This window comes from Strigops habroptila, chromosome 2 (genome assembly GCF_004027225.2).
Source record: "Strigops habroptila isolate Jane chromosome 2, bStrHab1.2.pri, whole genome shotgun sequence".
Taxonomy (NCBI): domain Eukaryota; kingdom Metazoa; phylum Chordata; class Aves; order Psittaciformes; family Psittacidae; genus Strigops; species Strigops habroptila.
This window is the reverse complement of record NC_044278.2, coordinates 3,586,686-3,609,845: the sequence shown is the minus strand read 5'-3', so window position 1 is coordinate 3,609,845 and position 23,160 is coordinate 3,586,686. Positions and strand designations below refer to the sequence as shown.

The 23,160-nt window shown below is 49.9% G+C and overlaps 1 protein-coding gene across 1 annotated transcript in view; it reads right to left on the bottom strand.

Moving 5' to 3' along the window:
- The window catches only part of IGSF3 (immunoglobulin superfamily member 3), a 95,898-nt gene that overhangs the window by 33,416 nt on the left and 39,322 nt on the right, over positions 1 to 23,160 (bottom strand). Inside the window, 1 exon segment of the mRNA XM_030471925.1 lies at positions 192 to 602. Coding sequence (XP_030327785.1) covers positions 192 to 602 — 411 coding nt within the window.

The window sequence follows — 23,160 nt, the reverse complement described above, 5'->3', positions numbered from 1 at the left end:
AACTCTCACTGCCTGTGCTAGCACCAGGTACTTAAAATCTATGTTTTAGCTCCTGTGTCAGCCTCAGCTCAGTGACCACATCAGGAGACAAGGCCTGCCACCCAATTCCCAGCCACCTAACAAGGCACAGCCCCGTTTTCCACCTCCTCCCACCACCCAGCTGAGCGAGAAAAGGCAGAGAAGACACTGACCGGTGGCTTGCACGTTGACGATGGCGCCCTGGGAACGCTTGCGGGTCATGGCGTACCAAGACTTGTCAGGGTCCTGGATCCACTCTGCTGCCTCGCAGTAAAACTCGCCCTGATCCGATGGATGGAGGTTGTAGATGGTGAGCTTCGAGGTGGTCTCCCCAACTTTGTCCAAGCGAATGTCCCCTGTAGCTTGCCGCTGGGCATAGGCGCTGCCAGCCCGCAGGACGAAGTCACGGCTGAGGGAGATGACCTCCACAGGCGCCTCGCTGCCTCGCTGCCGGTACCAGGCTATGGAGACGTGGCTGTGCTGGGCTGTGCTCTTAGACACCTCACACTTCAGCTCCAGGGAGTCGTGCTCCACTTTGTTCAGTGTCTGTGAGACCGCTGTCACTCGCAGCGAGTCGGGAATCACTGCAGCAAAGGGGGACGGGGAAACACAGCATGAGAGTTAACAATGCTGAAATGCTGAGTCTAAAGCCCAGAGAGCTGGGAGAGAGGCTTCTTTTTACTGCTGTAATTAATTGCTAAGTATTGGCAAAGCCCTGTTAGCTCGCATCCAGCCCCCCAAAAGAGGGGAATCATTCTGCAAACCCTTGGCTGGGAAAGACCACGAGCTGCAGCGCATACTCCAGTGCTGTGCTTAAATTCCTGCTCAGTGGCCCCAGTAACTGCACAGGGTTTTCCATCACGCTGCAGAGCAGCACAGTTTAATACTTTCCATCAAGGCATTTCACTATGGACAACCTCCGCTTCACCGTGTGCCCCCCAGCATGCTTCATGACCCCCCTCCTGCCCACATCTTTCAGTCAGTCCTTAGCCCTGGCATGGTCTTCACCTCTCAGTCACTAGTGGGGACAAGCTAAACATAGTTCCTTTTATCTTCCCTCATAAGAGAGTCAGGAGATCTAATTCCCCTCTCCTTTGTTTGTATCATTTCATGTTTTAATCACCCCCTCAGGCCAAACAAAGGGGTTTGAACATTTGGAGAGAAGTGTCTCCTCTGAGGGCAGCAATGCAGTAATTGCAGCCTGCCCAGTGCCCGCTCAGGACACAGACATGTCAAGGCACTTGGTAATAAAACTGCTGGTTACTTTTCCAATTGATTAACCAGAGGAAAGGAAGTACAGCCGTTAAAATCAGGATGGAAAAGAATATTGCAGCCCCACAACCTTGCTTGATTTTAGCAAGCATCTTAATTTTAGCATGAGGTTCTACCACCACAAGATAGACTTTCTTAAAAAGAAGCCTTTCTAGACTTCGTTGTCTCAAGAAACATCACATGGAAAGAAGAATGCAAACCTTCTCCCCAGTTCTGCAGACAAGGCAGTGTTAGCAAGCCTGTTAATGCCCACAGTTTCGCTGCATACCAGTGGAATATAATTAACGTATCTCAGTTCAGTTTCATTGACAGCACTGGAAGGTTTGGCGAAATTAGCTGAGCTGCTGAAAGCTGCATCTGTTTCATTCAGGCACAGCTACAGAAAGCAATGAGCTGCAGTGAAGACAACTGCTACGATTATTTATGGCAGAAAAGTCAAAACCAGAAGAGGAGAAAGAAAAAACCCGTGAGATGGCGTAAACGAGAGGGAAATCTTCCCAAGTCCAGCCCGGATGGGAGCATTTGCTTTTACCACGTGTTCAGTACCCAGGGAATTTACTGCCCCTGACAGGGAAAGTACCTGGTAAGGTCATTGACATCGCAGACCATTGCTTGTGCCCTGTAACTATGTCTCCTCCTCCTTCCCTTCCTCTCATCTTCCTCGCTGGGGCTCCCATCCCCTGCTCACCAGCAACAACCTCTGGCAGACCACGGAAAGGATCCTGCCTCTCTTTGCCCTTTCCCCTTCCCTCTGACTCCCAAACCAGTGGTGACAGCAGCATCTAACCTTGCCGGTTCCTACCGCCTGCACGATAACATTTGAATTTCTCATTTCAAACCTTCCTGAATAATTTCCAGAGTCACACAGCTTTCTCTTTGCCCTTTGGCCATGGGCTCTTATAACTTTTCTTACTTTATTTAAATATATTAAACCTGACCATCATCTTGCTGGAGTGACTTTCCTGATGAGCTGCTTCAAAGGCAGAGCCCCTTGCTGCACCAGCCTCCGCACAACAGCTCACGGGGTGAAAGTGGGTATCAGTGAAGAAAGCATGCTCATCCTCCTTCCCTCAATTTGAGAGCCCTGCACACTCCACTGGTTGCCTGTGTGCCCCCCCAGCCCTGCACAGTAGCATGGCCGCTCTCTGCCTAAGGACAAGGCAGAGAGTGAATTGCTGCTGACCTCCAAGAGCCTGCCTGGCTCTGTGGGACAAACCAGGTCATGCTCGAGCAAGGAGCAGGCACTCGGCTTGCCAGATACGGAGCTGCCTGCTCCCCAGGAATAACACCAGGAAGCCTGTCCAAAGGCTGGGCCTCAAGCAAGCACTCACCATGCCGTTCCCCAAGGAGGTTGGAGGCTGGCACAGACACCATTTCACCAGCTAGAACTGTGATTTTGTGTTTCCAGGTCAGAACCTGACTGGAGGGTTAGCATCTTTTACACCACATGGGCAAGCTATTGCAAAATGCATTCCTGGAGGAAAATCAGGAGGTGGTGGCGTGCTGTTAAAGGCTCTAATTTAACTGTGGTAACACCTGACACGCTGTGCTGCATTCCTCCTGCTCCGTTGGTTAAAAAAGCCAACGAGGATCCTCCCGGTTAGAGGAATCGGCAAGACCTTTTGGGTCTTACATCAGCCTGGCACAGACATACACTTGGTTGTTCTCACCTTCTCAACCATGAGGACCAGAGACCCGCTTGCTAAATGAGAGCCCAGTTTCCAAAGGATTAGACATCAAGAGGAACAGGCAAGAGCCCAGAGCTGGCCAGGCCAGTGGTAAGGCTCTGTGCTTCGCACCACTGCTCTCATGCTTGGCCAACGATGCACAAACAACTGTTTCAGTTGCACTGCAAGATGCGCCTTGGGTACCAGGTTTGGGGAGGGGAGAAGTGGGTAGGAGAAAGGGGAAAACGCCGTTCTCAAGAGGCAGCCAAACGTGGCAGCAGGTCACAGCTCATTTCAGAAACTCAATGAGCATCTCCTTCTGAGTGTTGCGGAGCACCGGGGACTCCCACAGTGGGGCTGCAGGTCTGCTGGGGCTCACACACCACCACAAGGCACAGACCTGGCTGGCCTGTGCCAACAGGAGGGCTACAGGCATGGCTTAGCCCATCAGGCTAGATCAGGACTGGAAGTCACACAGAGAAAAGCAAGCAGAAAATGTTTTGAAGGTGCTCACTAATCCCCATGTACTCGACACTGCACGTGGGGAGGCGCGTTATCAGAAGGGAAGTTCCTCCCAAGCCAGTTGCCCTGCTGAGGCTTCAAAGACATCAGTTTGTGTGTTGGGACATGACTAACTCTCTACATAGTGTCCACCCGGGAGCCCTGGCTCTGCTGCCAGACATCACGCTGCCAAGCTGTCCCCAAGCATCCTGCAGCCGCCTGTCGCAGGATGCACCAGGATTTCTGGAGCTCTCTGCAAGCTGAGCTCTACTTGAAAGCACGGCTAAGCTTACATGAGAGTCATCACTGTATGAAGGGTAGTGAGGCCACACCTGAATCGGAGCCAAGAGGGATGCTGCAGGACGTGTCCTCTGGTCCGCTCTTTCTCACCCAGCTTCTACCTGTTTCTCCCCCGTTTTCAACATTTCCTATTAGGTCCCCAAGCCCCAGGTTCCTGCAGAAGGCACTGGGATAGGTCCTCAGTGGTGGGTGGGCTGCTAAGCAGAGGGTGCTCCCAACCCTGCCACCTTTTGAAATCTCCTGGAATACTGAATGTAAATACTGCCACTAGAGGGTGTCTGGGACCCAGCTAGGGAGAGTCCCAGGGCCCTGCTGCTGGGATGAGGAGAAGGAGGGAGCCTGAAGATGCTCCCCCCTTGCCAGGGTGGTGCCCATGGGTATCCTTCCACAGGAAGCTTGCACACACAGCTCTGGTCAAACGCACCTCAAATACACCCACCTCAATAACATGCAATCGATGAGCACTCAGTGAACTAATTAGGGCTAACTCTAGGACAAGGAACTGGCTTACAGTCTCCCAGAAAACAAGCAGGGAGCAGAGATTGGAGTTCCCGGGTCTGGACTTGGTGCATGCCTCAACGTTCCTCCAAGCCCCAGGACCAGCTCTGTTTCCAGCAGCTCCCAGCACCATGCTGAACTCTGCCCATGTGGACAAAGGGGTCTCCCTTCTCCCCAGGCTGACTCCGGTTCATCCTTGGGTATCCAAAACCCCAACCACCTCCAAGGGGAAAGCTTTTATGTGCTGGATACAAACCAAAGAGCTACCAGAATTTCATCTACTCCCAGGCAAGGCAGCATGAGATGCCGTTTCCTTGTTAAGTGATGCAGAAGGAGCATCAGGCTGGCAGCCAGAGGCTCCCTAGCTTGAGCTGGTAAAACACTGTGAAAATCACTTAGCAACACGGTACCCTTACACTGAAGGCTCTTCAGGAGTAAAACAACTTACTTACGCAGGCTACCCAGCATCATTTCTGGGCTGCTGTAGGACAAGCAAAACCCACCAACCTCTTCTTCCCTTGCATTTCGTTATAGCTTTTACCCACTGATACACTTTAGAGGCACTGTATGGTGCTACCCTGTGTCCCCAACTGCCCACTTCATGCTACCTGCAGAGAGCTAAGCTTGCCAAGTGTCAAGTGTGAACTATTTAGGAAGAACAAATACACGTAGCATGCAACTCCTGGAGAGCTGCTTCTCACCGAGAAATACCACTCTGGATTTTGCAGGGAATTAGTGCAAGAGTTATGTTTCCATCTGCCCTGTGACATCTTGCTGCCCCGCAGGGATCCCAGTTCAGCGCCATGAATCTCCTTCCCCAACCCCTCTGGTCGTGCACGCAAGACGGAAACAAGCTGCTCAAGAGAAACCGCAGTGCCAGTGCCACCAGTCCAGAGGTGAGCACTGGCAAGCACTGAAAAGCACCACGAGAGGCAACGTGGATGGGAACACAAGGATGGAAGGGACCTGCTCCCTCCCAGCCACCACAAGCTCACAGGGAGCCACGCTCCTTATATCCCTCCCTAACACCACTATTGATTTCCATTCCTTACAGGATCCAAATATGCGTGCATGCACATGGCAGGGGGAAGGCGGTGGCGATAAGACAGGGAAGATACCTGGATTAGCAATGTAATCTTCCCAAACCCTCGTGCCTGGCAATTAGCTGTACATGCTGATCCATACCTGCTGCAGCACATCAGACACCGTGCCTTGTCAATCAGAACTCTACGTAATGCCTTCGGCGTGGAGGAGAACACACACTGTGTTATGCTGCAAAACTGATGAAGACCCTCAAATATCACCTTTGCCAGGGGACAAAACTGAGCAGATCATGCTGCGGGTAGCATCCTTTGCTTGCCTTATGTTTAAGTCACAACTATAAAACTGCAGGTGGTCTGGGGCAGGCAGAGGAAAGCTTTGCTCCTGTTGCTCCTAAGTTTCCCCCACTGCCCAAAGTCCCACCCGAGACCAGAACTTGAGGATGCCAATCTATCACCCCAAGGTGTACTTTCACTGAGGGTGTGGGGTCTCTGTGCAAAATTCCCTCTTCTCTTTCTTACCTGCCAACACGTACCACAGGGAAAACGTAAGGGAAGTGCTAATAATCTGGTTGGTCTGGGGGTTACTCTCCTTCAGTAAAGCCTACCTGCCCTGAGAAATGAGGATGGTTAAAGGCAGATTTAAATGAAAGGCAGATAAATGACTAGTAACTGTTGAAGTCAATTAAAAAAGAAGTCATACGCTTTTATGAACTACTGAATTAACTTCAAGCTCCTGAAGGGCTGAGCAGAACTTGGGCCGCGGTCTAAAGAAAAGCAGTCAGAGGACACTTTTAATCCTCGTGCAAACATTTAAGCCTTATTTTAAATGAGAAGTTGAACTATGAAGTCACTTTCAGTTGGTGCACAATTGAGAAACGCGTGGTGAAGCACTCAAGTCCCTTGCAATTGTAACACTGCAGCATTCTGGGGTAAGAACAGGAAAATAAAACAAAAATGGAAAAATAACACAACTCCAGTTTGCAGCTTTTTAAAAGCACAGTTTGTTACTGATTCAGCTGCTGGCAGAAGGCAAGAGGGGAGCCAAAGAGTTAAGCAAGGAGGCATGGCAGTTGTTTCACAGCAGCAGTAATAAATCCTCCAATTACAATAGTATCCTTGTTGGTACATTAACGACTGGCTGGAATGATTATGCCAATATAAATGCATCTCTCAAAGCAACAGGGTGAGTTCAAGCAGCCAGTGAGAAAGGGCACAGGAAAAACCAAAACTAACTCATGTAGAAAAAAAAAGGGGAAAAGATAATCAAACAGAAGATGCAAACACTGGAAATCAGGCCAGCTTTCCAGCTCAGGGCTTGAACTTCTTCTTCCTTGCTGCAGGCTCCCTTGGTCACGCTCCCAGCCCGTCCCATGTGCCCGGTCAAGGCTATCCCTATGCTCCTCCCCTTGCAAAGGATCCCATTGCACAGCCTGCTCCTGCTCCACAATGCACCTTGGAAGAGGAGCTTCCCGGCCAAAGCCATGCACCTAAGCTGCATGGGACCTGCTAGCCAGATGGTGCGGTCACAAGCCAGCATGCCTGCTCCGGGCACATGGGGCAGTGATGCTCTCCTGCACCCTACCAAGCCCCCCCACACACAGAGGAGTTGGCAGCAGGGCCCCGTGCCCCACGTGCAATCTCTTCCCTGTGTGTCCAGGTTGAAGGGGAGCAGCCATGCTCAGCCCCAGCTCTGGCTTGTCCTCGATGGACCCAGGAGAGCTACAGCTTTCTCAACTGCTCACGAGTGCTTCAGCTCCAGGAGAAAGGACATTCCTTTCCCTTCCCCATGGGCTTTACTCTGGGGCTCCAGCCCTGCCAGCACGGTGCTGTTCAGAGATGCTTCTCCAAAATTTCTGGTCCCCTTCCCTTGACTGATTTGGATGCAGTGTGGTGGGTGCTGGGAGCACACTCATACCTGCTACCCTGTTTTGTTGTTCCCCATTGCCCCTCTGTCCTCAGCTAAAGCAGCTTCAGGTAGCAGGGGAAAGCAGGCTCCTGCTAACAACCTCCTTCTCCTCTCTCCACCCACCCTGTCCCAAGGCACCCCAACGAATATCTGGTTATTAGGACAGCTAATTTAGGTGGAGAAGTTCAAGTGACCTCATTAAAAGGAAAGAAAAAAAAAAAGGAGAAACCAGAAAGGGGTGGTAAAAGGACAAGGCAGCCCCCAGCAGTGAGAGTCAGCATTTGCTCATTAAGCAAAAATTAGCTGGAGCACTGGTTGAGCGAACCCTGACGACAGGGGCAGAGATGCTGGGGATGCAGAGGTGCTCAAAGAGCACAGTGAGCTTGGTGCATGGTGGGGCAGAGAACGGGCCTCACATCTGCATCCATCTCCCAGCCACGGCAGAGAGGAAAACCTTTCCTCCCTTGCACACACACTCGTTTTTTGCCATCCTGCGCTGCGAGGCAGATGCTCTCTGTAAGGAGGAGTGTGCGAACTAGCCTGCGAGTAAAAAAAGGCATGAGGTAGTGGCAGAGATGACATCCAAAGGGATAGGGGTTTTCCCTTCCCTGCAGTGGGGGAACACATGCTTTGTGACAGCCTGGATGTCCCTGCTCTGCTACCCAGCCCCTGACAAAACACGGTTCCTTGGTGGGCTCTGTGCCCGCAGCACACCCCATTCAGTAGGCTGGCACTTCAGGGCAGACCCAGATGAGATTCAGGCACCCTGTGGCACTGCCCTGCTCCTGCAGCTCTGCTGAGGGTGACACTCACACCCTGGCAGGTCCCCAACCATGGGACTCTGAAACAGAGCCCGGGGGAGACAGCAGCGAGGGCAGCAGTGGGCTGCAGACCCCCATGCACCACACCAACCACTCACCTCTGGAGGCAATAACCTCGGGCAGCAAGCCAAGGTGAGTCAGCTCGCAAATCCTTCCTTCTCCATCTCCCTCCCTCTTCTACAATCTCACCTTTGTGAGGATTTAGCTCTCCTGCTGATCCCAAGCGCCACCAGCGAGCTACTGCAGCTTAAGGCAAGCCTAAGCCAGTGCAAACATGAGGGCAGAGCGCATCAGCAGGCACCTCTTCTACCGAGAGTTAAGCTGATGCATTTTACTTAACAGCACTTGTGAGCTAAGAGCAGGAACATGGGTATTTGCTGTGGCTTAAACCGGCACAGGGCAACCTGCTAAGCCACAGCTTCCTGAAGCCTGCAGGACAAGCACAGAAAGCAAAACAACTCACCCTAGCACACACAGAGCCAAGGAGCTGATGCAGCCTGGGCTCCTCTGAAGCTGTGCATCCAATGCTGTCTTAATGTTTTACACCTCTGAAGCTGAAGTTAAGAAATGAGAGAAATGGGAAGCTTAAAAAAAAAATCTCCTTTTCTTCAATTTTTTACAAGCCTTCTTTCATTCTACACACTTAGGCAGGCAGGCAGTAACAGGCAGGGTCATGTAGTACTGTTTCAAAACAATCAAAACGCGTCTCAGGCCATATTCCCCCAGACTACAATTGTGTTTGTGGTGCTTTATAGTCAGGTAAGTTGCCCTTCTCAAAAATCAATTTTCAAGGAGGATTCTCATCTACTTCAGCTATACAAGTAAGACCAGGAGCAACACTGGAGATAAGAGTGCAAGAGCTGCTTTCAGAGATTACTGCCCCAGCTTCAAGAGCTCAGCAGAGATCACACAGGAGGTCAAGGCATGCACGTGAGAGCTGTTTTTCCTTCATTTATGCAATAATGAAGGTTTTAAGACCTTGCAAGCGCCTTTCTTCCATCTACCTGTGGGGATCTGACCTGTCCCTAGAGCTGCAAAGGCCAGGACCAGAGCTTTCAACAAACCCTTCTAGCCAGTCACTCCTTAAATTCAGCAGCTATGATTTATTTTTGCCTCTGGGGCAAGATGACACAGCCAAGACACACTTGGGAAACAATTTTTGTGAGCAGCAGTATTTGAACTGAAGTCTAAAGACTCACAAACTGAGAATCTGAGTCCATCCCCTCCAAAATCCACCTTCCTGTTGAACACACAAAAATGGAGCATTTCAGCCCTCAGAAGCAAAGCCCTGAAGGAAGCACAGAAATTAGGCTTTACTCTCTGTTACAGCCCAACCTTCTGTTCAGGCCATGTCTGAGTCTTAAGTTACTATGGGAAGACAAAGTGAAAATGCTGGCATCCTGATGCACAGACAGGGAAGGAGACCAGAATCACATCTTCAGATGCAGATTACTGACAAGGGGTGGATAAGTAGATGAGAAAAAGTTTTGAAATCTAAGAACGAAAAATCCCCCATACAAACTAAGACAGTTGAAATCTTTTTCTTCCTCAATCAGTCCTGTTTAACGCATGGAAATTGTTCATAACGTATTATACAAACATGCATCTTCGCTAGACAACAACCATCTACTGAGCCAAGAAGTCAGCGTGATGCGGAGGGATTTCTGGGAGCTGGAATGAAAGATGTTCATTCTTTTTGATATTTCCAAGCTACTTTCCTCCAACAAGGTTTTGGCAGCTCAGAACTGTTACTCTGAAGCTGGCACTCTTGTGATGAATGAAAGGCACGCTCTGGCTCCTGCAGGATGGAGTCCAAGTTCTCCAACCACGAGGGCCACCTGCTCTCCTCCTGCACTAGAGACTGTGGAAAGCAGAATTAAGACAAATAATGGAAATTCAGTCAAACAACTGACAGACTTCTGCCATCTGATCAAGGTATCAGCGAGAAAACCAGGAACAGCCACTTTTGCAGATGTTTTCCTGATGAATTTTTTACCCCGCTGTACTGCAATTCTGCCTGTTGTGTACGTGACTGTGGTCACCTGTCCCCTTTAAGCTCTTCATACTCCAAGCTTCCTCCTGTTCAGATGGGGGGGATTTGGGGGGATAAGAAAGGAGGAGAAATGCTGTGCTTGGAAGAGCTTTTGAGACAGTGCAAATAGGTGTTCTCTTGCTCCAGTGTAGCCATCTGCTAGCTTGGAAAAGCTGGTTTGGCACACACAACCATGCAGCTGACTTTCTGCATGAGAGTGCTTGGCATCTTTATATTGAAATCTTTTAATAAATGTATTTATCTTTATATTAATCGATCTGAGCATTTCAAAGCACAGAGTGCCCTTCCTTTCCTCCCCTTCTCCCATTCCACCTCTCTGGTTATCACCCCAATGACAGATGGCCACCATCAAGTTGCTCTCCCTGGAAAAGGGCACTGTCTGGAAGGCTTGAGCAGCATGCACACACACAACTACAGAAGGGAACATGACTTCTCCCTACAAACCGTGCTGTATTTGAAGGAGATGAGGAAGGTGACAGGGCATGTCGAGGCAGTGGAAAGAGCTGTGAACAAGGATCAGTTGATGGAAATAATGACAGCTCTCCACCATGAAGGTCTGCACTCCCTTGGCAAGGTGCATGAAGAAATCCTTTTGTTCATCATGTCTACGGCAGCAGCTCCTAATCCAGACAGGGGGAAAGGATTCACTTAACAGTGCCTGCTGTACAAATTGTATTCCACATGTTTTTGGAATTGCCCTTGGACGCGTTTTATGTGGAGGGGGTGTGATGACTACCCAGGGGAAGCCTTGTTCTCCTCTAGCAGTGAGTGCTCCATGCAACCTCAATGAACTGACAGCAGAGTTAGCCACAGAGAAACCACCACATGGTCTTCCAAGACACACGCTAAATGCTGAGTGGCAGCATTCATTTCAGAAAGAGATGGACACCTTCTCCAGCTTTATAGCCACTGGTTGCTTGTCCTGCTCCCCAGGTAACCCTCACAAGGCAAGCAGACCCATACGAAGATGACTTGCTCATAGTCAGCAGCACTGATGCACACCACTGATGGTTATAGTCGGAACGGAAACACCTGAATCTTCCAAAATACAGGTAAGTCTCCTAGGGCTCAGTGCTCCAAGTTTTACATGATACCCCAAATCCTTTGCAGGAGCCAGTGGGCAGTTAAAACTAAGTGTTCATAAAATAAATCTCACATTAAAATAATGAGAAGTTGTTTTTTGTGCACCTATCATTAACTAAAAGGCACATACTGTATCAAAGCAGTGCATTAAAAAACCTACTCAAAACAATGAAGAAAATAAGTCATGAAATAAACTAGTAAATAGGAAGTTTACTAGAAGTAAATAGGAAGTAAACTAGAAATAGGATGTCTCCAGTGCAGGATCAATACCACCGACTCCAGCAGAATCCAGGATTTTATTTATAGCACTTCCAGCATTCTGCTGGTGAAGTTTCTGCGTGAGAGCCAAGCACAGCTGACACACTGCTGTCCCCAGGTCTCCAGGCAGCTCCAGCTTTCCCAGCCAGTGCCTGTTTCACCATTGCATCTGAGTGCAAAAGGCTCTTCCCAGCTGCTCTTCACTACCCTGTAGGTAAATGGCAAAATGACCAGCGTGAAGCATTTCACCTGTGCTACTGCTGCTTCCCAGGAATGTCCCCAGCAGAGGCAGGTTCTGGAGTTTAACTGGCTGAGACACTGAGAGAGGCATACCCAGGAACAGCAGCAGATACTCTGCTGGTTGCTGTCTGCTCAGCAGATTGAGGAAAGCACAGCATGATGGAAATACCACCAACCCACAGCAGCCTGAAAAGACTCTTGAGCAGAAAAAGAGAAAGGGAAGCTCTTCTCAGCAGTTACAAGAAAAGAGAATCTCAAAATGGCCCGGCCTCCTATGAAAGGAAAATAAGGGAGCAACCCTCAAAGATAATGCTTTTAGGACTGCTGAAAGACAGGAGTCTTCAGGATGGGCTTCTCAGCACTGCAGGATCTTTGGACAGCATCTTCTTCCATCTTTATGTTGGGTGGCAGGCATTCTCAGGTTAACCTCTTGGTGCAGATACCAAGGCTTCTAGAGGAGACAACATCACCTGCCAGTGCAGGTGTTTGTGCCTGTCTCCCACCTAACTTTAGCAAGTGGCCATTGCTCCAAAAGTGGCTAAAGATCTCAAGCACACACTGAGAGACGGAGAGCAGTCTCAGAGTAAGCATCACAGGTTTCACGAAATAGCTGGAGAACTAGAGGAGATACCCACCACACATTAGTATTTCTTTGCAGGGAACAATGCAATGTCCAGTCAACCCTTAGACACCAAAGAAGTCATCTAGAAGACAACCATGGGGATACCCGAATCAAGGAAACGCAATGATTGCCCTATACCTAGGAATTCAACCATGAAGCAAAACCCACAGGAAACCAAGCTTCGCTAGTTCCTCTGCTTATATTTATTCTTCTGTCTTTTACAAAACAAAACTTCTCCAAACTCAGCATACTAGTATCAGCATGCCATCCCTTCTAAAACAGGGGACCCACTCATTCACTCAAACAAAAAACCCACCGAAGGTAGACTCGGGAGCCTTGTTCTGCGGCATAGTCAGGACACGTCCTCACTCCCTCCTTGCCTACCAGTGTTTTCTTCTCTGTAACCTAGACAGTGGGACAGTTTTAAAGGCTCTCGTATTTCATATCACAGCTAAATTCCTGTAAACGCGACCTTCAAAAAGGAAGGGCTTTAGCCTGTTCCTTTTTCTGTTACATTAAAATGGCAAGAAGGATTTTTTTTCCACTTAATTATTCTGTTTTTCTTCCAAAACCCTTGCTTGAGCACATTAGGTATTCAGGTCTCCTGTGCCCTGGCAGACTCAAGGGTGACTGAAGAACTAGTGGAATCACGACAGCACAGAAGAGAGAGTGGTAAATCAATAAGAGTCTGACTGAAGCTCCCTCCCCTTATAGCCTGCGAGTCCTGGCTTGTTTCTATGAAAAGGCACACTTGAGAGAAAACTTACTTGGGAAAGACTTGCTACCTGCAGCTCATTGGCAGAGATGGGAGAAGACTCGCTGTTCACACCTGAGGCTCCAAACTGCTTCTCCAGACAGGTTCTTCCAAATGTCACCACTCTACAGCAAAACGAATTATACAGCAACACTGCACACTACTCCCCCCAAATAAATAAGCAGGGAAATGATTTAAAAAAGAGAAAAATAAACACCCTTGTTTAAGAAAAATGTTCATTATTCTATCCATCACTGAAAAAAAAACAACATAAAAGAGACAGAAAGCTATTTCCCCTTAAAATTCATTGCGAGTTTATTTGAGTACTCAATCATCCTCAGACATTCTGGATCTATTAAGGACTGGTTTATGCCAGAAAAATCCATGCAAAGTGATTTCAGTTAAACTAAACGCAGCCTGTTAGACTTCCTGTTAAAACAGTCTTGCAGCGGACTTTAATCTGTGCAGTTTACTTCGATAACTTACAGAATTTAAGGGTGTCTTCAGGGGTGAGGGGGAAATAAGGTGAGGTGGAAAAAACACAGAGGCTAAATGCAAAACTCGCTACCTCGCATGTTGCAAGTGAAAAGCCAATTCCTTTCATGCCGCCAATGCAAATTCAACCCCCAAGAGTGCCCAAAACCAGTATGAGAAAAATGTGAAGATTAAATTCCTAGAAGGCTGACAAATGCTTCTCCTTTACCCACAGAGCTGCTGAGGTGCACACCACCATGCTGAGCATATTGAGAGCACAGCCTTCCGTTGGCTTCAGTTAAGTCTGATGCAGGAGCCCTTTCCCATGGTCTATGAGACGTTTACACCCTGGAAACACAGGCTGAGAGTGGGGAAAAGGCAGTCGCATCCCTGACCAATGTACCATGCTCATCCTGAGCACAGCAGTGGGGGCTGGTGGGGATGGATGTGCAGCCTGGCAGGGGCTAACGGTGATGACTGGCTTGCCGAGTTTCATCCCCACCAGTCTCCTACTTCCTTTTTATTTTGTATTTTAAGCTGTGGTCATTTAGGTCCCTGTGATTCAACCTTTTTTCTTTAAGGAAAAGAGTCATCTATTCGCTTTCCACCTCTAATGTTCACAGCAACTGCTATGGTCTCATCCTGGGCACTAACAGACTGTCCAGATAGGTTTTTGTGACAGGACTTTCCACTAAACTATGCAGCACTGTCTCCCTCCTGAAAACATTATCTCCATGGAGGGACTGAGACATGCAGCCCCATCCATGCGGGCACAGCATGGATGGCAGCAAGGCCGTCCCTGGTGAGAGTGAGGTGCACCATAAAGAAACTCCTTCACTAGGAGAGGAGGAATGGCAAGGTCAGTGAACTCAGTCCTTTCCCCATTTTGCTGTGCCCAGCTCCTCATGGAGTCAGTCACCACTAAAGATGCCAGGCAGGCTTGGAGCAACCATACTCTTCTATCTGCCTGCCTATGTGTTAGGCATGACCAACCACAAATGCAAGCAACATCACACCTCTCCAGAGCATCATCTGACGTCTTCATCTATCAGAGCTGCATCCCACCAAGCCAAGAAACTCCCCATGGTGCCAAGGACCTAACCAGTGACAAAAGAGTGACCATCTTACAAATTCTCCCAGTAGCCCAATGGGAGGTTGGCTCCTGCTTAGCAAGCAGGGCACCACATCCCCTCTTTCCCAAAACCCCCAACCACCTCGACGGGGACACAGCAAAACAGACCAAACCATGACAAAGAGCCCTCCAAAGCCTCCCCACATCCAGAGCAAAAGCCAGTGGTGCCCTGGGAGACACTGTGGTGCCCTGGGAGACACTGAGCTTACTGTCGGCAGCAGCAGCTCCTGGTGTGTAGGCTCCAGGAAGGAAAGGCTGGACCATAACCCGCAGCTGGGAGCCCCGCAGAAGGAGGACACCATCAGCTTTACACGCTCAGGAAACTGCACTTCAATGAGGAAATAATTGCAAAATTTGAGCTTTGGTTGTTTTTACGAAGCCCCCAGCACCCATCACGTTATTAGAGGAGATTACGGAGTGTCTCTGCTGACATGCTCAACAGCACACACCTGCGAAAACCTGTCATTTTCCTTCTAAATATTTCCCTCCTTTTTGTCTTCCACTTTTTTTTTTTTTTTTTTATTTTCATTATTTTCATTGTTTCTTTGCAGGCTCCTCATTTATCTTCACACTCAGCCATTTACATTTTCATAAGAGGCTTCATTGTCTATACCCTTTTTCTTCAAAGGCCCTGCACTATTTTTCTGCCTCTTCTTTGTCCCCCCCAGCATAATTGTTGTTACTATTTTTAACCTTCCGTAGTTTCCTTTGCTTTCTTCTCCGGTCTAATCTCTCCTTGCTCATGCTTTCCCCCTCCATACTAAGCCCCTTTCATCCCTTACCTCTCTCTCGCCCCTGGCCAAGCATCCAAATACATGCGGAGTAAGCGTAACCAAGCATAAATATGAAAGAGATCATCCAATTTCAGCAAAATGCTTGCCCCTACCTATTCGAATATTTGACTTGTAATGACTAAGTCCAAGAAGCTAACAACATTTTTCCTTTCATAGAGCTCTGCAGGTCTTTAATAAACCTCAGCCTCCACCTCATCGGCAGCCAGGATTGCAGTTGCTGAGCTGTTTCCTATGCATTACAGCAGATTTGCTCCAAGGTAAGTGAGAGGGACGCCTGAGCCAGGAGCTTGAATTCATAAGCAAGGAGATTTCATTCCCCGGTTGCTGGTTTATTGAAATTCAATGCCTCCGTTTCACCTGCCACTTTGTTATGCTAACCTCTTCTGGCTGGCCTAAAATTTCCAGTCCATGGTGAACACAGGCGAGCAGCCGCACCCCCATCAAAATCCCATCAAATCCGGGACACTGTGTGCTGCAGCAAGACCTGCCTGAAGAGGGACTGGCACTGCTCCCCAAGGCAGGTATATATGGGGGTGTCACTAAAGGCCAGCCTCAGTGCCAGGGGATACCAGGCGATGGCTCCTCTTGCCTTAGCATGGGAGGAACCCACCACAGCTTTGAATCCCTTGCACAGAGCACTCACCGGGGTCTTGCACTTCTATTGCACGCAGCCTTGCTATGCTCCAAAGAGTACAAGCAACCGTTCTACCCCTGGGGATAGGGAGGAGGAGAGGAAGCTGTCTCCTGCTGGCAAGGTACAGCTCCCACCAGATTTTCACCTTTGGAAGAGCCGTGCCTGGGATGCCAGCTCCCCCTGGCCCAACTCCCCAGAGCCCTGTGCCACACGCTGGTGTCTGAGAAGAAAGCTTAAACCCACACGGTGCCCTGGGATAAGGACATGCAGGAGCTCCCAGCCCCTTTCGCTGCTCCTCCTGGCCAAAAATGCAGAGGCACAAGGAAGGTACAGCAAGGATGGGGACAACAAAACCACATTTGGCACACAACAGAGCCCTTGCTGGAGGGTCATGCTGTACCTTGCAAATGTTTCATTGAAAGTAATCCCTCCTGAAAGGAAGTAAATAGCATCTTCCTTTTCCAAAACAGGAGAAAACATGCAACAACTGAATCGCACATGCCCCTGGATGAGGTATGTAAGAGCCCATGCTATAAATGCCCACCAAGGAGTATGACAGTTTTGACACAGTGTTTGCAGAATGGAATAGAACTGTGGTACAAAGTAATCTTACTCTCCATGCCATAGAATCACAGAACGGTTTGGGCTGGAAAGGACCTTAAGATCATCCAGTTCCAAACCCCTGCCATGGGCAGGGACACCTCACACTAGACCATGTCGCCCAAGGCTCTGCCCAATCTGGCCTTGAACACTGCCAGGGATGGAGCATTTACCACTTCTTTGGGCACCCTGTGCCAGCGCCTCAGCACCCTCACAGTAAGGAACTACTTCTTTATATCCAACCTGAACTTCCCCTGTTTAAGTTCAAACCCCTTGTCCTATCTCTACATCTTGCTGTTTCTAGAAGAGACAGAAGGCTGCTGCAAATGGCAGTGAAGTCTTCACTTCTTGCCAACCCAGGTGCACAAACCTGGCTGAAAAAAACCCCAAAAGGTGTCTATTTTTATCAATACTTTGATTTAATTCCCACACGGTCACCTAGGTTTTAAACCAGCTGCTTACACCCACCTCAGTAACCTGGAAAGCCTTGGGTGAAGATTTGCTAGAGCAAGCCTAGCACTCCCTTCCAGATGTTGTTGCTGGAAGGGGCGCCTGCCTGCCTGACGCACACCCAGGCACCACCAGCAAGCACGTCAGAGGGTGCTCATGTTCAGCATCCCACAGGAAAAGCAGGTCCCGCTGGTAGGACCAGCCCCACAGCAACCAGCTGAAAGCTCCACAGAGGGAAAGTTACTGAAATCACCCCAAATTCCGTGGCTTTCCCACAGGGCAGACCTCAAACCAGCCTCTTGCTGGGAGGAAATAAATAAACAAAACAAAATACACCCGTGTGTGGGTTCATGCAATTTTAATCAAACTAATGTCTGCAAAAAGGGGGGTAGAGGGGCGGGGGCAGGGAGGGATTACAGTGCCACTTGTTCAAAGTGCTCCCGTTTATTCCACATCTGCGATCCCTTCTGAGCTCCCAACAGCAGTGAGGAGTACAAGACATACAAGTGTGTCTCCGTTTTAGTCACCGTCTGCTGCTAATGTCAGTGAGGGAGCACTCCAGGGATCCATGCCTCGGTGCTGTGCCAACTAATTATACACCAACAAAATCACCTGGAGGAGGGGGAAATCACAAAGACAAGACACCGAGCATCCTAAAGAAACAATGGATAACTTACAGGGGCAGCAGGAGCTAGGAAGACCAGACCTGCTTCCCACAAGGAGGAAAAGGGGTAATGCATAGGGGTACAGACAGAGAATCCTCTGAGCTCTATTAGGAATGGTCTTAACCCACAGCAGCAAGGGTGCTGGAAGAGGGGAAGGGAACAGCACTGCCCAGGCAGCAGTGCAATAAGGTGGCAGAGGAATGCTGCAAGAGCAATTGCAGGCATTACCAGGAGAAGGAGACAGCAGCGACATGGAGAACTGGCCTGAAAAGTTTTGGGGACTCTTTCCTGCAAGTGCTGGGCAAAGAGCTGGAGTTGCAGGAGGGGGAGAGAAGCTGGTGGCTCGGTGCAGTATAGTGATGTTTGTGCCAGTTGTGCCTGGCATGTTTCAGAGGTGGAGGAGAGAAGCTCATGCAGGAGCAGGCATAGGGAAGCAGCCCTGCAAGCCCCAATCCCTGTCTTTTAGCTGGCCTGCTGCTAAGCTGGCAACATCGATGCTCACTGGCCTCCAAGGAACACAGAATGCTTAATAAATGTTTGGGAAGTGGTCTGTTCACTACAGCACCTCCCTCAGAGATACTCCAGAACCAGCAGCCACAGGGAGAGGCAGAGGCGAGAAGCAGCTCGGGAGAGGGTTCCCGCGGGGGCTCAAGTATTAACCTGCCCCTGGGACCTGGCCACAGCTCCCACACAGGGATTAAAGCCAGAATTCCAAACACACATCCGGCAAGCCCATGTGTGTTCCCCACAGCGGCAAATAATCAGGTGCCAAGAAGGAGATTAACCCTGTGGGACTGAACGAAACAAAGGCATAAGAGCTGGTCTGTTTAAGAAGCTGCTGCCTCTCCCAGATGAACCCAAATCTGACCAGCAGGAATGCGGGCAGTGCCTGGGTGAGAAATACTGATTGCTAGGAAATATAAGCCTCTGATTTTATGCAGATCCACAACAAGCAGCACAAAGATCCCTGCAATAGCTATTACAGCAGAAGTGGTGAGCCAGGTAGGCTCCTACCCAGGTCATACCATGGCATGCACTGCTTTAGAGTTTATTTTAGCTGACGGTGAGCAGGCCACAGGTCCCCACGCACCAGCCCCTGCTCTGCTGGCTGCCAGACCTACAGCAGGGCAGCACGCAGTGCCCCTGGGTGCCAATTGCCATACCTTGACAAATGACAAACCTTGCTTGGGGTCAAAGAGACACAGGCTACTGATGGAGCAGCGGGGCTATAGGGATGTCCTTTGCAGGTCGTCGAGCCTGGTTATCCTGGGGGACACACACAGCAGCCAAGCTGGAGGGGCCGCTGTGCCTGCAGAGATGGAGGGGCTGTGTCCTGGCCAGTGTATGCTTGTCCAGGGGACCACTTATTAAAAGCTGAGATGGGGCATCACCTGGTGCAGAACAACAGGCTGCTCCGCATTTGCAGACAGCAGCAGCCAGTGTGTGTTTTGGGAGGAGGCTCTTCTGGCAGCCTAATAACTGCAAGAGACTTTCACATGCTTCCTACTCAACTGCTAGATGTATATCGTGACAGGCTTCAAATGACACATCCCTAACGCTCGTCCTGCTGCAGCAGGAACACGGTTCCCAGTCAAGCAGCCTCCAGCGATACCACCTTGGGCTGTGATCTTGTCAGGTTTCATAAGCTTAATCAGGCTCTGCTCTGGCTGCAGTACAGGGGTTTCACTGTCAGGATAGCTGTCCTGCTGCCCCAGACAGCGTCCCTGAACACTCAACAGCAGTGCTACATCCTAGCACAACAGGAGGATCTGCATTTTGGTCTTGACAACTTCAATCAGCAAATAAGGGACAGGATGGGTGGCCCCTTGGGCATCAGCTCAGTGGACCAGTAATAGGACTGCGGCTGTGGTGGCTGTCTCTAACTCATTAGAGTTTAGCAGTGATAGAAAGCACCTCCGAGCCTTTCAGGGAGAGGTCCAAGGAGCAGAGGGTCCTGGGGAGGCCCCTGGGGCACATGTCACCTAAAACATCTTATTAGTGCAAACTGTCCACAGTTATCCAGCTTCGGTTACTCCACCAGAGCATCCTGTGGCTTGAACGTACCACAGGAGATGATAAGTCCATCTTCTCGTAGCAATGGTCTGCAACAGGGCAGTCTGCAGAAACGCATCCAACTGCTGCCACAGAGCAGCTCAGCACTCACTCAGGACCCCGAGCCAGCACTGTGCTTATCTACAGCAACAGGCTCTGGCTAAGCCAATGGACACGATGATCAAAAGCCACTGCACTGCTGCCCAGCCCAGCCCACCTCTGGTGTCCTGGTTCCTCCTCTCCTCTTCCCTCCATTCACATCATACCCTCAATAGGAGCCTGTCAAAATAGATGAGATCTAAGGAAACCAGTGTCTCTGAGGATGGGCACGAAGCACATGCTGCTCTGGCCACAGAGGCAAGGGAGTTGAAACGATCTGAGAGTGCTGGGCGCCAGCATCTCATTCCCCACCGCTCTCCAACCCCTTATGACTCACAAAGTCACTTTAAAAAGAGCTCCTCAAAGCATCATCACTGCCTCTGACTACCCAGTCACAGGGGAAGAGGAAGAAAGGGTAGGAGGTGGCAGCACAAAGGTAATTACTGCATCCCGACAGCCCTGATGGAAGACAGCACTGACACCCCCTTTGCTTGCTCAGTAGTCAAGAGTCTGAAACAGCATTAGGGCACTTGAAGCATGCATGGAAAGGGCAGGGGAAGAGTCCCACAGGGCTCCTGCAGAAGGGGACCAGTCGGAGAGGCCGGGACCCATGTCTCTGGCAGCCCTGGGGCCTCCTCCCATCGCAGGACGCAGCAAGGATGCTCCCTCTGCTTCAGGCACAGTCCCTCACCCACCGGTCACCCCCACGTGCTGCTCTCCCTGCTCCAGTGCCTCCAGGATTCCACCCTGCCACCCGCCACGCTGTTCTTCACAACACAAAAACTCTCACCCAAAGTCTTCCACCTGCCACTTCCACACTCCTTCCTTTTCTTGCCTTCCCAAGAAAGCACTTCCTGCTTTCCTTCCTGCTCCCTTTTCAGATCTCTTTCTTTTTTCCTTCCACCTTTTCCCTGTTTTTAACTCCCTCACTTTCAGTCTCTCTCAGCCCACTCACTCTCTGCCTTTCACGCCTCCATTTGCTCCCCTTCGCATTGCCCAGTCCAGCTCTGGGATTTCCACAACCTTCCCTTTCTCCAGCAAAAGCAGGAGCCCCTTGATTCCTCCTGACCACACCACAGCCAAAGGGCTCCATCTTTGGCTCGGCTTACCCTGTACCTCAGGACCCAGCTTGGAGGAAGGAACCCTTCATGCAAAGGGGAAGCATCCCTGTAGCCATAGCGCATCTCTGTGCTGTCCCAGAGCGGCTGCCCCTGCAGCCAGGGAGCTCCTCCAAGGCACGAAGTCTCTCCAAACAAATGGCTCATGCCTCTGCCAACCCCACCTCCCCACCAGCTTTTCCTTCCCTGTTGGTCAGCATTGCTGTGCCAGCGCTCCCGCCTTCTAGCCGCGGTGCCATGTGGACCATCCATCACATGCAACCATCACCTGCAGTTTTGGAAGGAGTCCTACCTGCGGACAGGTGGCATCAGTACACCTGAGAGAGCTCCAAAGGTGACACCAGACTGCCGGAGCGCCTGCGGTCATCTGTGGCATGATGATGCAACTCTTCAGAGGACAAGGCTCAAAAGAGCCTAACGTGAGCCCTCTAATAAGTAACCTGCTGCTTTGGGATCTCTTCTCTTTGTTTCCATGCAACAGCATAATGCCATAAAAAACTGGTCTCTCTAAATCTTCTCGCCCTCAGTAAGTTTGGCATTACGAGTTACAGTTGGGAAATGCTTCTGGTAAGGAACAGCTTTATGAAAATCTTGGACTCTTGAACAGGCAGCTTAAAAATGAAGAATGACAGGGTCTGAGAAAGTGAAGTGCTCAGAGCACATCACGCCCAGCACAGAGGCATCCCTGTCTGGAAAGCCCTGCCTGCCATGACGCACTGCTCTAAGGCAGGCATCCCTAGCTACCACATTTCTTTGCAGAGCCCTAAGCTACCATTTTAACTAGTACCCAGTAAGGAACAAAGGGCACAGTATGTTGAAACACAGTGTCAGAGAAGCAGAGCAGGACAGAACAGGGACACTGAAGGGCATCCAGCCCATTAGTACTAACTCAGCCAACAACTATCCCTTAAGGCAGAGGCTCATTCAGATATCAAATGGGGAACAGAGCAGCCCCACCTCTTCCCTCCATAAGGCCAGAGGGTAAAATCACGCTTCCTTCCGCATTCAAAAGCACCTTTGTTCAAGTTAGTTCTGGCTTTGCCCTTCTTTGTAGGCTCTCTAGAAATGTCTCTTGTTGATGGCAAGGGCAAGTGGGGCGGCTAATCCCATCCCATTAGCATCCTCTGAAATACTCAAAGGACTATGGACACTGTCCAGGTGCAGGTGGCCAGAAGGCAGCTCTTGCTAACCCAGCAGGACTTCAGGCTGTGCACACACACATCCAGCCCCACAGCCCTCTGCCATCAATAAAGCCTGCTGGAGGGAGGGAGAAGATAAAGAAACAGCCTGCACATGGCTCGAGAGGAGACTTTTCCCCTGCAGACGCAGCCTTCCCAATGGCAAGGGGTGCCACTGCTGCTCTTTTTCAGATGGTGGCAGAAAACCTTAAAATGGAGGGAACACTTCAAGTGGAAACCTGACCAAGTGCCACCCCATGAGGGCTGGGAGGGTACATGGGACACCCCAGCCCCCTGAGCTCCAGGGGGCTGCAGCAGCACAGTCTCTGGTACCGCATGGGACAGATACAGGGTTGATAGCAGCTACCCCCTGCTCAAACGATGAGCCAGCGCTGCCTGCATCACTCTCATGTTCCTTCCAGCTCTCCTTCCCATTACATCTCCTTTTTAGAAACAGCTGTTTGGCAGTATTACTAATCAGTGCCACTTGGAATAACGTTACATTTCCCTCAACATTACTATTTTATCTTCTTTCCTTCCCACCTCCAGCTGCTGCTTTCTTTCCACCATCCCCAGCCTGGAAAGCAGCAATACATTCCTTCATTTTATCCAGGCTCTGCTTCTCTGATAGCGTAAACAATTTACTTATAACCCATGCAAAAAAAAAAAAAGTAAAAATTTTAAATTAAATACTGTTAAACCCACTTAAAATAAATACTTGCTGAAGGAGTATCAGCTGGAGACTGCACTCCGACTTATAATAATCCCACTGCGCCTAGGGAAATCCTCTTAAACCTATATCAGATAAAGATTGTAAAACTGTTATACAGCTAAACCGACAGGGCAGACACAGAACCAAGATGGAAAATGTCTCCTCCAAGCTTCTCCCTACTGAGGGGCACCTCTGTCCCAGGGCAGGTCAGGCTTC